Source organism: Toxorhynchites rutilus, chromosome 2, assembly GCF_029784135.1.
Source record: "Toxorhynchites rutilus septentrionalis strain SRP chromosome 2, ASM2978413v1, whole genome shotgun sequence".
NCBI lineage: Eukaryota > Metazoa > Arthropoda > Insecta > Diptera > Culicidae > Toxorhynchites > Toxorhynchites rutilus.
This window is the reverse complement of record NC_073745.1, coordinates 7,458,342-7,475,277: the sequence shown is the minus strand read 5'-3', so window position 1 is coordinate 7,475,277 and position 16,936 is coordinate 7,458,342. Positions and strand designations below refer to the sequence as shown.

The 16,936-nt window shown below is 41.0% G+C and overlaps 1 protein-coding gene across 3 annotated transcripts in view; it reads left to right on the top strand.

Annotated features, from left to right (window-relative positions):
• LOC129767186 (uncharacterized) overlaps positions 1-16,936 on the top strand; it is a 55,260-nt gene that overhangs the window by 21,982 nt on the left and 16,342 nt on the right. For all 3 annotated transcript variants that reach the window (XM_055767823.1, XM_055767822.1, XM_055767824.1), the window contains exons 2-3: positions 4,664-7,023; positions 13,483-13,634. In XM_055767823.1, the coding sequence (XP_055623798.1) occupies positions 4,916-7,023; positions 13,483-13,634 (2,260 nt within the window). In that variant the 5' untranslated portion in view covers positions 4,664-4,915. The remainder of the gene's footprint in view (positions 1-4,663; positions 7,024-13,482; positions 13,635-16,936) is intronic.

Below are 16,936 nucleotides of genomic sequence, written 5' to 3'. Positions count from 1 at the left end.
CCTTATTGGCAAAAAACTCTTTTGTGGCTAACTTCTGACTACCTAGCTCGTTCGCCATGGACAAAAACAGGTGGTAGTCACTTGGTGCAAGGTCCGGACTATACGGCGGATGCAAAAGAACCTCCCATCCGAGCTCCCGGAGCTTCTGGCGCGTCACCAAAGAAGTGTGTGGCCTGGCGTTGTCCTAATGGAAGACAATGCGGCCTCTGTTTATCAATTATAGCCTCTTCTTCATGAGTGCTACCTTCAAGCGGTCCAGTTGTTGGCAGTACAGGTCCGAATTGAGCGTTTGGCTATAGGGAAGCAGCTCATAATAGATTATTCCTTGACAATCCCACCAAACACACAGCAGAACCTTCCTGGCCGTTAATGAGGGCTTGGCCACCGTCTGAGCCGCTTCAGCGTGCTTCGACCACGACCGTTTGCGCTGCACGTTGTCGTAAGGGACCCACATCAGAAACGGGTCGATTTTGTTGCGATTCAGCAGTGATTGACATGCGTCGATACGATCAAAGATGTTTTTTTGCGTCAACGTGTGTGGCAACCATACATCGAGCTTCTTTGTGAATCCAAGCTTCTTCAAATGGTTAATAACGGTTTGATGACTTATCCCCAACTCTTGGCCGATGCTACGGCTGCTACTATGCCGGTATTTCTCGGCTAATTCAGCGATTTTGTCGCAATGTTCGACGACAGGCCTTCCAGAGCGTGGCGCATCTTCAACGACCTCTACACCAGAACGAAAACGTTGAAACCATCGTTGTGCGGTGGAAATGGAAACTGTATTGGGTCCATAAACTGCACAAATTTTATTGGCAGCTTGAGATGCATTTTTGCCTTTGTCATAGTAGTACTGTAAAATATGTCGGATTTTCTCTTTATTTTGCTCCATATTTGCGACACTATAACTCACGAACGACTTAACCAAACAAAACACTTTCAAGGACTATATTATAGCGCGCAAAATACGTTTCCAACAAGCTATAGTATGACTCGATACAATGAATACAACTAGAACTACGCGCTTACAACGACACCTCGCGGAAATACCGCAGGACTTTTTTGACAGCCTAATAAAGGGTGTGTCACATCAAATTGCATCACGGAAAAAACGCTGTAGAAATTCGCCCAGTAGACCGATCCTTTTGAAAATTTTTGACAGTAAAATAAAAACTATTAAACAACTGTTGGCATTTTCTTTTAATTCATTCTTCGAGCCCAAGCCCGTATGCTCGCACCTTCCTCTTTACCCCGTCCATAAGGTTCTGTACAACGTCAGGTTGTAGTTTTTTTTGAACAGAAATCCATTTTCTCTTGAAGTCCGCCTCCGATTTGACAACTTTTGGGTTCTTCCGGAGGGCCTGCTTCATAATCGCCCAATATTTCTCTATGGGGCGAAGCTCCGGCGCGTTGGGCGGGTTCATTTCCTTTGGCACGAAGGTGACCCCGTTGGCTTCGTACCACTCCAACACGTCCTTTGAATAGTGGCACGAAGCGAGATCCGGCCAGAAGATGGTCGGACCCTCGTGCTGCTTCAATAGTGGTAGTAAGCGCTTCTGTAGGCACTCCTTAAGGTAAACCTGCCCGTTTACCGTGCCGGTCATCACGAAGGGGGCGCTCCGCTTTCCGCAAGAGCAGATCGCTTGACACACCATGTACTTTTTGGCAAACTTGGATAGTTTCTGCTTGCGAATCTCCTCCGGAACGCTCCGGATTTGTCCTCTGCGGAGAAGAACAACAGGCCCGGCAGCTGACGAAAGTCCGCTTTGATGTAGGTTTCGTCGTCCATTACCAGGCAATGCGGCTTCGTCAGCATTTCGGTGTACAGCTTCCGGGCTCGCGTCTTCCCCACCATGTTTTGTCTTTCGTCGCGGTTAGGAGCCTTCTGAACCTTGTATGTACGCAGGCCCTCCCGCTGCTTGATCCGCTGGACGAATGAACTTGACAAATTCAGCTTATTGGCGACATCCCGGACCGAACTTCTCGGATCACATCTAAACTGCCTAACTACGCGCTTGTGATCTTTTTCACTGACGGAGCATCCATTTTTGCCGTTCTTCACCTTCCGGTCGATGGTTAGGTTCTCGAAGTATCGTTCTAGTACTCTGCTGACCGTGGATTGGACGATTCCCAGCATCTTACCGATGTCCCGATGTGACAACTCCGGATTCTCGAAATGAGTGCACAGGATTAATTCACGACGCTCTTTTTCGTTCGACGACATTTTTCCAAATTTACGAAAAATTGACATATATTATAAGCGAAAGCTGAAGATATAATTCCTAAAAATTAAATTTCTACAGCGTTTTTTCCGTGATGCAATTTGATGTGACACACCCTTTATATGTCGAAACCAGCGAGGCGTTTTTTTCGTTTTTGAGTTATGATTTTTCAAAGTTAACCGATGGTTCGAAAAATAAATTTTTTGAACTCTGCGTATCCGAAGACATACATTTTGACCAAACACGATAAAAACTGAAAGTTTTAAACTTTTGCAATAACGGATGATTTTTGGTGGTGTCTGTTTTGGACAGATCACGCGTGATTCGAGCTATGTGTCAAAATTTAAGTTGTATGGTGTTCCTAGTCATTTAATTATGGAAAGATTTACAAACGAACAAAGCATACAATTTATACAATTTAATATATTAAGCGTTTGTTATCAAAATCACATTTTTGGTTATGCGAATACGTTGACAAACAAAATTGCTGTATTTGGTCCGATGAGCAGCCACAGCAATACAAGAGCTGTCAATGTATCCCGGAAAATGTGTTGCTCGGTGCGGTTTGTTGTCCAGAGGAATCATTGGTCCGTACTTTTTTAAAGATGAAGATGAGAACATTTCCATCAATTCATTTCACGTTTTGGAGCGGTGAATTGGCCGCCTAGATCGTGTGATTTGTCGCCGTTCGACTCTTTTTTAACTTACCAACTCCAACAATAAAGTTTATATATTTTTTTAAATTTTCCTTTGTTTTTTTATATCCTTAAACTTAGGTTTGTTGGATCTGTAAATTTTATTTTTCATTAGAGAACGAAAACAAGGACTGGATAGCAAAATTCAGAAATTATGGAGATTCAGTGGAATCCATTTATAATGACTGGGGGGAAGGGGGCAATGGATTGACAAAGACGTAATAATAAGCGGAGTCAAAATAAACGGATTCTACTGTATATGACAATTCAGAATTATTAAACAAAATATATAGGGTTACATAATTCTTTTTTGAAAAGAACAAAAAATTCTAGTAACATATTTATCTGATCGACATTTAATCAATGAACTTGGAAGAATATCGTTGAAGATTTTTACAGCAATAACGCTAATTGCTTTATTAATTCAAACACAATAATCCTATAACTAAACCTAAGTCTGTCCGCAACCTTCTTTCAGTCGTTATCCTCAGTAATCCATCTTCTAGCTAAACTGTGAAAACACCTCTGAAACGCCAATTTCCATCGTAATTGGAGCGCTGAAAGTGGCGACTTTCGCCAACTGATTCAGCCCGCTGCCAATGACAGGGCCATGGCCGGCAGACTCGACGACATGACATACTAATCTAGAGTTCTAATCGGCTGCTAATGTGTACAACACGTTTGACCTTGTCCGTAATGCACGTACATTTGGTACACATGGTCGCTGGGGATTTCCTGAGATGCAGCCCGACTGCCCGAATTTTTCTCGAAACGGCACAAGGTTTGCGTGATACGTAAATATTTCATCATGCTCAACACTTGGCATGGATAACTAGATGATGTAGCTTCTATGGTTTGCACAAAAATAATTCTACTTCATCAATCTTCCATTTTTATTGAAACGTATTTCAGTCGATACATCAAATTTATCTGGCTGAGAAGCTCAGCTCCACTTGCGCTAGCGGGCACAAACACGAGACTCATAAATAGGCCATTGGCGTGTTCGTTCGGCTTGTAGATAATTGTTTATGGGTAATCCACTTTTCATCGGTTTGTTTGGTTCTCTCACACGCGCATTTCATCTTTCCGACAATGGTCTTTGGCCGTCACGAAGTTAGCATGCTGTCGAAAGTTACATTTGGTCCCGTGGTAGTTTTCCGTCAACTTTGCGTAGCGTTGAGTATGTCACGCTTTGTTAAGTAACTTGTTGGCCAATTCATTCTAGCTGTTATTTTTAAAACTTCGTTTCACCGGAGCAATCGCAATACGTATTTTCCCAGGGGTACGACTAAAACGTCAAATCGCTCATATTGCCAGTGTACCCAATATTGCTGCGGTTCACTGACATTTTGGTTCTATCAATTACTGTTGTTTACAACTCGGTCCGGTAATATAGTCGAATAGTGACTAACTTTAAACTTCATGTTAAATGTGAACACCTCCATGTGAAACTGAAATATGAAAATCGCTCATGCAGTTAGAATAAAGCAGCGCATTTTTCGATTTCAATCCTCGTAAATGATATGTTGATAAACAAATGACGCCATATTGATTTTGATTTTGGGTAGCCTATATTCAATTGATGTCTAACCCCTGTATTTTCCGCCACTCCTCTGAATGACGAATAATGGAGACGCATGGTCATTGTTGTCAAACCGTCAAATCTTAGTCATCATCGGTGATTAGCGAATGTGTGTGAGTGGGGCGCCCTCAATATAGACCAGAAACTATTTTCTATATTTCAAGTGGAAATCGTTGCAACATGAGGGGCATTCAAGCGGCGTGAAAGATTTATCAGCATTTTCCGGATGTCGAAAAACTGACCGAGAAGTGGAGAGGGAGAAATCTTGTCTGACTGACCCAAAGTGACAGATCTGTCCTCGACTGCAGCAGTTTGCCGGTGGAAGTCGTCCGGTTTGCATTCGATTAATCGATTGATAGCGTCCTTGGTGAGATAGAAAATAAGTACTCAAAAGTAACGAATCGAGCATTCGGAAAATGTTCAGCTTCTTCAAACGTTCAAAGTCACAAAAATCAAAACAAAAACAAGAGCGTAAGCAGCAGCCAGCATTGCAACAACACGATGGGAATGCATTGAAGGTTGCGCCGTCAGGCGCATGCGTATCGAATACCTCGGAGACGCAACCGACGCCCTCGCCCACTGAGGTATTACCGCCACTGCTTGTGCCGAAATCCGCCGGAGGTGTTCGCGATGCTGAGAGTGGCGGCGAACTAAGAGCAACGCATAAAAGTGTTAAAAATAAGCCGCATTCACCGCCAACTGCGACTTGCTTCAGTCCTAGTGATATAATCCGTGAGAACGGTTGTTCGCTCGCCCTCGAGGACAACAGTGGCGGCGTGATCGAGTTTGCGGACGAAGACACCGACGAAGAAATTACCGAAAGGAACGCGATCAATGAGCGTGTTCAGCGAGAGGATCTTCGAGTACGACGGGGGGAAACGAGTGATCCGACATCAGAGCAATCATCTAGTTCCAATCAAAACGCGACTCCGCTCGAAAGTGCTATGGCAAAGGGGAGAAACAAAAAACGCTATCACCAGCAGCAGCATCAGAATCAAGGTGGGAAAAATTGTACCCAACCCCAGCAAGGCCAAAAGCAATCTAATCTTGCGAACAATGTCAACCTGCTACACAAAGAGAAGAAAAATTCCGAAGAAAAAGTTCAAAAAGTGAATGTAGAAAATGTTATCCCGCCAACTGCGACCACCGTGACAGTGACAAAACCCACTGAGAATGTGAATGCAGTGCAGAAAAGTGCTAGTGAAGTAAATCACGATGAACATATTTCCAAGGAGGAAACGAAGGTGAACCCCGTTGGTGAAGAAGTTGGTTTTGAACAGAAATTGTCATGTCTCAGTGACGTCAATGGTAACCACATAGAAGAGCGCGAGGATAAAAATAGCCTCGGCCTGCGTTCGGTTTGCGACGAATCTTCGCTCAATGATCATCCCGATCCGAGGGGCGATCGTGACGGTGTGTGTGTAATTGCAGAGAATCAAACTGCGTGTAATCATCCACCTACAACAGATCAACCCACGACGACGTCACCGTTGCCGTTAACAAATACAGCCGTCGATGCTGACGTTAACGAATTATTAGGCGGCTCGGAGCCGCAGTGTCCTGCGACAGAACTTTATTCATCTGCCATCGCTACTCCGCGCAATATTGACGACGATGGTCTTCACGAGAAGATCGACCGTAGAGAAATTGTAGCAAGTGAAGAAGTTCCCACGGATAAGGAAATGGGCCAACAGCCTAGTAAACCAAACGAAGTTGTTAACAGTAGCAGACGATCGCCACATTATCATCATCAACAACAGTTGATATTGCAAGTGATCCAGGATGCTCCTCGGGACGATATTAGCGACGATCGAGATATTTTCTACGAAGCAACCGAGTCACTATCTCCCACGTTATCACCGACAACCGAGAATGGCGATAAGACCGAACCATTCAGTCCGCTCAAAACTATTATATCCTCCAGTCAGAATGCGTCCCGAGCAAGCCCAAAGAAACGGGTAGTGTTTAGTGATCAAGTGCTAATCAATGGGGAGCCCTGCCAGGAGTACGATTTACGCAACACAGTCAGTGTCAGTGAGAGTGCAGAATCCCTACCAAGTGCGTTAAATTTAGAACAGCAAAGTTATGAACAAGTTGCGGAATATAGTGATGATGAACTAATGCATGACGGGTGCTCACCCGGTTCGCTTGTGAATACAAATAACGACAACGGCGTGAATTTAGTGCTCAGTGTTGGTAATAATGAACATCAACATGCATTTAACAGTGATAATAGTGGCATTTCACCCTGTGTTCCATCGTTCATAGCAAACCAGAAACTAATCGAATTTCAATACGACCACAGTGACCCGCGCGTGCTTCAAAACGGCCACGCGGAAGATGAAGAAAAAACTAAGCACCAATCACAGCCTGTGATCGGCAATGAAGACTTTCTTCCAATCGTTGTTGAGAATGGATTGGTTGGAGAAGACACCATCAGCCTGCCGGATGTTGTGCAGCCGACCAGCATCGAGAAGGCATCGAAACAGCCGTTCAACACGGTTGATAAAATCAACAGTGAAATGTAAATATTCTTCTTTACCCCTATATGTAGAAAATTTGTACTAACTGCAAGGTGCGCAAACAAAGCTGTTCACTGACCTGATTTTTGGACAAAAGAAGGAACGTTAACCTCCTTCGCGATTTCTAGGAAGCCCCAGACAAGAACTCATTAATCCTGGTGTCAATCACGAGACGAGACTGTAACGGTTCGCGACGGAATGACGACTTGTTTACTTCAATTCGAGTGATTCATCCCGAGGTCGGGTGGGGAAATTTCGCTGACTATCACTTCAATGTTTCCAATTTACGTCTGAACATTGGATACCATAGACAAGAATCGATATTCGATCGTTCGGAATACGAATCAAAATAACATCGCGTGTAGCACAAGAAGAAGACCGAGAGTTTGTTCAAGAGTCATCCGCTTACTTATCCTTTTCCAATTTATTGCATGTTGCTTTGCAAACCAAAAACAGCAGAATATGCTACGTGCTCGAAACGTGTTTAAACATTGCGTATCAAGGCCAAGGTCTGAGTAGCTTATATTTATGTTAAGTGCTATGTGTTGTAATTGAGCAAGTGTTATAAACCGTGAGAAACACATTTCACGGTGAACTCCATCGGAAATGATTACCAACATTACTTCTGAGGATTTCAAGAGCATTTCGTATTGGATAGTGACAAAGCGGGAGAATAAACTTGCAATAAATAGTGTTACTTCGGAGTTGTTTTGATACCTTTTTGTGATGACGAAGTATCCACTTCTATGCTGTGTATTCCGAAACAGTTGAAAACGCTAGATCTTTGGATTGTTTTCCTCGTTGCTCTTAGTTATCGCAATCCAGTAACCACGAGCTAACTTCTGAAATCACAGATGACGACACCATTCTTTTTTTTTCGCTGAAGGAACATATCGGGATACAGTTTGATAGGGAAAGTGCGACAAACTTCCACTACGAATCTCTTATACTGCGCCATACTCAGTGGCTATTTATCAAGCGACAATTGACTGTGTTTAATATTTTGAACAATAAATTAGATCTGCGAATGCTATTGACCAGAGGGGAAAACATGTTGTCTTAGGAGTACGAAATTGTTCAATTCGCTTGTTTATCACTCTGCGTATTATTTTAAAATGCATCAAAATTGTAATTCTACTCTCTAATGAATTGTTGTGGTGTCCTTGAGCTTTGCGGATGATTTACATGGTTTTTCATAAACAGCTAAAGAAGATTTAATGATGTTTCCTTACTGCCTTATTGCATTTCATGAGGTATTCATCGCAAACCTTCTTCTCTGGCACTATAGAGGTTTGAAAGTCTATCGACTTCAGCCTTGAAGAAGGTCATTTAAAGAAGATCAAAATTGACCATGTTTCACCACCACTATTATTCTAAATTTCAACACTATGGAACGCATATGGTCGGGGTTCTGCCGAAACGAACCAAGTGCATTTTTTTCAAAATTGTGTTACTTACACCACTGGATATAGAAACTATCTATCGACAATAAATCAACCGTGTCATTCGGACAGTTGACAACGGCTTCAACGCAAAAATTGTGTGTAGCAGGTTGTGAAAAAAAAAACGAAATTGCATTCAACCAAAGCGAATCATAAACCAATATGCCATCGGGGGATAGCGATCGTTTGCCCGAAAAACATAGTTTTTCCTATTCATCCGAATCTTTCTAAGATTTTTCTGTTTCGGAGGGCTGATCTGTATTTTTCAAAATTGCGTTCAGCCGTAACGAATCAAGTGTGATGAATTTTTAATTCAATTTATTTTCATTTATTAGAATATTATATATTGCCAAAAACAGCAAAAGTGCGTCAATACATACTATTTATGAAATTAATCAAGAGCCGTTACAAGATACTAATGTGTTGTATAATGATATTGTGTTGTTAGTTAGCATGTACTTGGTTGACTCTGGCTGCAAAGAGAGTGAAGTTTTGCATGTCTAGCAGCTACATAATTTGGTTTTTCATTTTCTTGAAGATTCTGAATCCGAAATTGTCGAAGATGTGAGCTCACAACATAAATATGGAGTATTATGTTATTGAGGAAGACTTGGCTATGGAGGTCAGAAATTTGAAAGGCGATGGTACTCTAGGTGTCATTTTTTTAACTTGGTTCGATTAGGTTGAACTTTTTTTTTTGTTTTCTTCGATCATTACATTTTAGAACCAGAAAAAAATATTACTTTTGAATCTATTAAGACGACTCGGAATATCACCAGAAGAACGTGGATTAGTCGGCGTGTCTCAAAAAATGTAAACACTCTAAGCCTCAGTTTTGGAAGATAAACCTACGTAAGGATAACAGAAATGCAGTCAAACTATACATCAACAAACGAGGGAATGTAGTTGCGGCCAAGAAGATTCAAACCGCTTACGTTTGTGGTCGCCCAAAAAAACTGTTATAAAAAATGTCTTTTGAGCAACGTCTGTAAAATTTCAAGCAATTCTACGAAAAAGCCTCATGGGAAACACCCCGTCCCAGATTATCCCTTCTTTGAGTTAGACTTGAGGAAGATATTCACCTTTTTTTTTTTTCAACATGTGACGAATTATATCTCCTGTAAACCATTAATTTTTCATGAAGATGGTTTCCGATGATGGAAACATTGTTGATAATAATTACGACCTGATCAACGACAAAGAATCATAAGTTTATCTCAACCATTTATTTAATGTTATTATTGCAGAACTTATTCAGACTAAAACACAGCCAACAACACCAAACTGAAACTCAAATTCTATAATTTTCATTCTGTCAAAGTGAACTGAGTGCATGCATACCCAAACTAAAATGTTATTTTAGAGATATTCATAATCTCAGAGCTTTGTAGACATCCTGTTGGTAACACATGGGTGATAAAATAATAGGTTTGATCAGCCACGGTCAATAAGTAGGAACCCAAACTTCAAATTGAAATATCTCAAAATAATGTTTTCGGCGCTTGGTTCGTTTTGGCAGTACCCCGACCATATAAACCAATATTTCCCAAACGCATAACTACAATAACGATGTGTGTGCGTGATGAAAACCGACGCGGTGTGCATTTCCATCCAGCCTCTACCTCGGATTTGAAGTGGCGAAAAAACCGCACCTTTCAATCACAACACACTATCGATCCTTTAAAGTTATTTTGTTGTTGGACTTCGTATCGAGCGAAACCGCTGTGGGTACAACTAGAAAGCGCTGTTGACTGCTCATTGGCTGGAGTGAGTCTGTAAAATATATGCCGGATTTGTTTTAAACTCTGAGACTTCACTCGCCTCTAGAGGATTAATAGAAATCACAAGTTACACATTATAACAGTTACCAGGTGGAGTTAGAATTGCAATATTTCCTTTCACGACGATGACCGTTAAACAAACATTTCATTTGCATTGCGAGCGAGCGGTATACGTGCGACTTATACGCCATGGTATAAAAAAATACCTCACCGCTACATTAGTTACTCGTCATTGATGGCACGGGTAGGTAAATACAGAACAAATGCACGAGCAAATGGGAACAATACAGATCCAAATAAGGAGTTTGGGCTCAAGCCCACCAAACACACACTAGCTGTATTAAATAGCCGTTGTCGTAAGCAACTCACTTTTCATTGCCGGTCCATATTCGCTTAAGAAATGAGCCGATTCAAGTTTTCATAGGTGGAAAATCAGCCCATAAGGCTCTTTATTCATTCATTCTCCACTGCTACATGTTACTCTTTCGAAGCTTGGTAGCTTTCATAATATGTGGTGTATTTGATCGAGTAATTGATTCATGCTCCGGAAAAAGTTCCTCTTTCGACGACTTTCTACTTTTCGGGACACGTTCCATACAATCAATTAGTAAGCAATAAACAATAACCCCAAATCAACACTATATTCACATAAAGACATTTGAACAAATGCTTGCTATGCTTTCTATGCTCATAGAGGGCATATATAATGCCAAAATGGGTTCTTAAAATGCTACAGCTAATCTAATAAACGTTACTAGTGTTCATATAGCTAACCAGAGAACCGTCACGTTGTTTTGCTTCTGTTTATTTGGAAGGAAACGAGCCATCGAACAGTGTCTCCGACAGAAAACAAAAAAAAAATCACATACTTTTTATAACCTAAAATCCTTTATAATTTTCCCTTTCGATACATATAAATAAGTTGAAAACAGTTGCATTTCAATCACCGCTTGCAGACAAACTTTCAATACCCAGTAAAAGCCTGGTATTAGTATTCATGATAAGGATGCATTGTACTGGTGCTTAAGGTTTGATTCAGTTAGAATCCAAAAAAACTGATCATTTTATAGTAGCGGTCGTAGTAGGCGTATCTGAAATTTGTTGACAAGGAATTGTTAGGAAAACCTATATCTTTAGACGGTGAAAAATCTCACGTTGATCTGTTTCGTTTTGGAAAGGTTGCGCTGAATGGAAACCTAAAGAAGAAATTTGATCTTGGACACTCACATTAAAAATCGCAAAATCGCTGAAAGAGGCTAAATCGACCGTGTATGATGTGCTGAAACGTTTCCGTGAATGTACAACTGTTGTTCGGATGGATCAGAAGACGCATCGTAGTGCAACTTACAATCGGAATTGATGGTATTTATAGCAATTAAGACAATCCCGGGAATTTCGGAATACGATATCGCCAAAAAACTCTAACCAAACTACCATCCGGAGAGTGCACTCGTGGCACTCGAATGTTGTACAATAAGGTTTTGATGAAGTAGGAAGGAAGAATGCGTACGTAAAGATTGTTTTTTTACAGCTCTGAAATTCTAAAAAGCGAGAAGGCCAGAGAAGTTGTCCCTAGCAAATTTGAGTTCGTTTTCGCTGATAAATTTGCCAAGAAATTTTTGATTTGACAAGAGATTTGTAGCCGTGGACAGGAAACCAAGGTTCTCGTCACAAACAAGACAATGGGCTCGAAAATTTATATGGAAGAGTGCCTGCAGAAACGTCTCCTTCTATTTAAGTACGGATCACACAAAGGTCGGTTGAAGTTTTGGTCAGCTTTGACAAACTACCACTACAGTCGAAAGGTGCTTTGGTGGTACTGTCATAAGGGAATCAATTACATTGAAAAAGACCTCACTCCTCCCAATTGTTCCCAATTCCGCTTTACCGAAAAATATTGGGCAATTGTCAGACAAAAATTGAAGAAGGGTGCCAAAGTGACTCGGAATGCTACAGAAATGAAGAGATTGTGGAATAAATGGGCCGCTGAGGTTGACCAACAGAGAGTCCAAACTTTAATGGAGGGTATCCGAATAAAAATACGAGCATTCATGCAGTTTTCTTCGCAAACCTTTTCTTTTCACTTTTTTCAATCTTCTAACGCTCACTTGGAACGTTCTGGAGTTGAGCACCCTGAACCAGCATACTGGGAGTGTTCACATTTCAGACCTGGTATTACTTCCGCAACAGACAACTTCCGACAACGAATAAAATGTGTAAAATGTGTGATTAAAAGATATATTTAAACAAATGGAAATTAATGAATACTTTTGCCGTAGATGGGGAAAAGAGGTACCTAGCGTTGGGCAATATTTTGAATGATTCATTTGTAAACGTTTTTTCACTATAATTTTCACGAATTTCATTTTCATAAAAAAACGCCAACAACTTAGTTTTGCGCCTAATACTTTTCAGTCTTGTTATAAATATATGAATATATTACTAGATATATCAGGATATTACTAATCCTTTTCTCGTTTGAGAACAAACCTATTCTAGAACTCAACTCTCAAAGACATGAATAATAATATTTTAAATTGTACATGACGCAGACGGATGAATCGGAAGATTTAATGTCTCCGTGATCAAAGAATAAAAGATAGAAGTGACTTAGACACATATAATCCGACTGAAAATTTCTCAAAGCTCTAAAGTTGCATAATTTTCACGTATCTCAAAATCGTCCCCATCGCTAAGCAAACGTTGCCCCCTGTCGTCGTTCGTGATTTGTCACAACGTGGGTGACAATCTTTCGTGTGGATTCACCGAGCGACGGACTGTCTGCCGAGCATCGGTGTTCCTTCAAGCAGTCAAAGTGATAATCACTGTACATAAATGAAATAGGATTGGCTCTGACGGCTGCCATGAAATTGGCAACATAACTGGTTTTATTGAATTTCAAAATGTGACGGTGTTCTAGGGGGAAAAAAATAACGCGAACATGTCCGAGCGACCTAATATCGTTTCTTCGAACTCGGAAAGGTGCTGATGTAAACAAAGCTGGCGGTTGTGATCACTCGATTTATTTTAGGAATGCTATAAAATCCCACGTTTGGCAACGGTTCATCTCTTTCACTTCTGCTTACTATTTTGTTTGTTAGTAGTTAGTCTACCGCGCGTAACTCGTTGCTTCGTGATCCGTAGCGGTGCACGCAAAATTATATCCTATATTTTTTCGTTGACAATATTTTTATCCAATAAACAATCCATTTAACATTAACAATATCGTTTCTTCCAGGAAAGAGCTGGTGAATCAGGAATCACGCTACAGTGCCAAACTCGAGGAGGCCGAAAAGCGGGCCAGCGAAGCTCAAACAAGGGCCTATGAACTGCAGCTCCGGTTAACCGAGGTGGAACGAGACGTTTCGTTGAAGGAATGCAACGTTGACCGTGAGTACCAGAGCCTTTTTAAATCGTTGACGTCATGTCAGAGGGATAAATCGTTTATCCAATGCAGGTTCCAAGAGAGAGACTCGGTTAAGATATGAGCAAAGTAACAGGATACAATTTTGATCAATCAGATTTTTAGAAGCAATTCGACTGCTTCTCGGTTTGATTGGAATTCTTAAGGGAAAACATAAAATCCTGAAGCTGATTTCACATAAAAATTTCAACGCAAATTTTTATTCCTCGCCCAAATTGAGTAACCACGGTGGAGAACAGGAGCTACCTGTAAATCACTTGATACTACTTTCAGAGTGAGGACTAAGCAATGCTATCTAACCTGAACGGACGAAACGCTACCTTGCGCATCATGCTTGGACCGGTGCTCTTCTAAAGCCTGAGATGTCGCACCTCCAAGTGTATCTTGAAGAATTGAAAAACATGTGCGAATAACCCCTAGAAAGTGCAAGGTGGTGAAAGTGACCCTACTGACTTTGCTATAGTGATGGTCTGTCACCGATGACTCTTCAATCATTGACTAATGTAGCATCTTTTCGCAAGACTTTAGAGCCTCCGCAGACTGCAGACTGACTTGTCGACCGATAGTTCGGTCGGCTTCTAATTCAGTACGGAGAGGTATGCATGTGCGCACATTACACCGATTCAGTTGGGTCGGTTTTTGCACCAGTAGGCCGATCCGACCCAACTGTCGGCTGAAAAAAAGTCTGTAGTGTGCGGGGGCTCTTATCATTAAGTTAGGGCAGGCAACTGAGATGTAAACACATTACTCCGTGGTGGACCCCGGATCATACCGGTATGCTAGGGAACGAGATTTCATTATCAATATGGTTATACTACGTGAGATTCTCATTAGAAGGGCGAATTATTCCATTCTAATCTCTTGAGAGGCTGAGTGGAATAGGAAAAGATATTCGCAACATTGAAAAATTAAAACATCAACCGTCGAACCAAAACCTACAAACAAGGAATCCTCACGCGTGGCTGAGTCATAACTTTCTTGTGATGAAAGTAGCACTTCCAAGCTTTTGTGGTCTGATTGTGAGGTATATACTCACGGAAGGAGAGATATCCTCTAGACTTTCTAAACACGTTAAACTCAGATCGAGTCGAGGACCGAAAATATGCTTTTCAATAAAGTCCGCGTCGGCCCATGCGAACCTGTACTGAACATTTCTAAGGCCCATTTTCTAGATTTATTATTGTCGTTCCTCATGCCGGCGCTCTTCAAATCGAAAGTCCACTGTCGATCTGCTGAAATCGGTGCGAAACGAGCGCAAAACTCAACGTCAGTCCCCAGGGATCCACGCGGGGCTCGACGCGTTAAAGAAATCGATTCGATTCAGTACATTTAGCACTAAAATCAATGATTGAGACATTCTTTGCGGGGTGCCTATAAGTATCGCAACACAAGAATAACTACAGGACTACTATCCGTTCCATTCAATACAATAACAACCTTTAAAGTCTCTATAATACAAAACCATTCCATTCCAATAAATACCTGAAATTCAAACGAACATCGAATCGAATAGTTTTTCTTGAATGTACCAACGAGTGGATAATGTCAGAGATCGCAGTCAGGATCTTTCGTATTATGTTTTTTCTTTAATCTGTTTCGTTACTCAAAAAGGGAAAAAGGAGCTTCGCGCTAAATATGTGCAATTTTGCATATTCTCTGTTGTGAGTCAGCCTTTGTTTCATGAAGGATCATGTTTAATAATGGTTCCATCAGAAAAAAAAATCACGTGACGACTTTTTCCAATTGTAACAAACAATCCGCTTATGATTGTCACGATAACACGAACACGCCAAACAATGGATTGGAAGTAGCGAAGAGCATTTTTTCAAATTTCTTTCCCGCTAGAAGATTTTTGTTTAACTAATTCATAAATAATTCTAGCTACTCTCGGAGTTTTTCTGACAAACACAAAGTATATAAATATCACATATGAAATTAAAACAAAATATATGAAATTGAAAATTTACAGCTTTGCTTTAAAATTTTCAGAAATCTCAGAGCTTACATCAACAAAATAAGCTTTTTCCAAGCGTTCTCTTCTTCTACTTCTTCTCCTTAAAGGTTCTTAAAACCTTTAAACTTCGTTTTATTGAGGGCCGTTTTATATTATCCAGCACGTAGCGTAAACGGCACGTACCGACACGGGCAGACAAATACATGATGTATTTTGCAAATGGTTCCAAAAGGTTTTATGGTCTATACCCTGTTCCTGGCCAATCGAGCGAGTGCTCACATGCCGGTCTACTTGGATGATTTCAACGATTTTATCGGTTTCCACGACGACTGGCCTACCAGTACAGGGTGTATCTTCGACAGCCACTACACCAGAACGAAATCGCTGTGCTGTGCGAATCGTTACAGTATCGGGTCCATAAACTACACGAATTTTTTCGGCCGCAGTTTTACCTTGCAGGTAGTAAAAACGTAAAATATGGCGAATTTCCTGCTTGGTGGACTTGGTGGACATCTTTGACGCGCTATAACTTGAGACTGAAAAGGACAATCACAACACTGTCAAAACGACACTTGTAGCACAGATTGTCGTCTTTAAATAGCCGTATAGTATGACCCGATGCGATATGTACAACCAGCCGGGTGCAATGATGGATGCTAGGATCGTTAGCAAAATCTCAAGCAGAACTGTCAGTGGGATACCCAATTCATATGAAAACAAAGGGAAAATGTCAGTGGGATACCCGATATGTTGGCTCCTGTCAGTTTAACGGGGGTTCTCGAAAGACGTCACCCGGCTGAGTACAACACAAGATATGTTTAAGTGTTGCCATATATTGACAATATACGACATTTCTTTTTCCCCAACCCAATATTATCAGACATAGCACCTTCTCTGTACGAACCGGCAGCGCAGACGGAGCGGGAGAGTAAATTCGCGTTGACGAAATTGAGCTTCGTATCACGATTTTGGGAAGTGTATATATATGTTGTTGCAGGTGAGAAAAAATCGTCTACAAAATTACGTGTGAAAAAAATATTATATCATAATGATGTGTTTTAATTGAAACATGATTTTCCAATATAAGGTAAACGATCTAGGTTTGTCCGATTTGGGATGTTTTTACGCAACTATGCAAATCGATTTTTCTTCATGAAAATCACACATAATCGATACGAGTTTGGGTTTGTTGAAAAGCCCCAAGTCGCTTGTTGCTAATACTACCATAAGGTGTTGAAATTATTAAAATTTTCATGTTTTTTAACGATTTTCCTTAAAGAGGAATTATGATCATGGTTTGACCACCTCTGATCA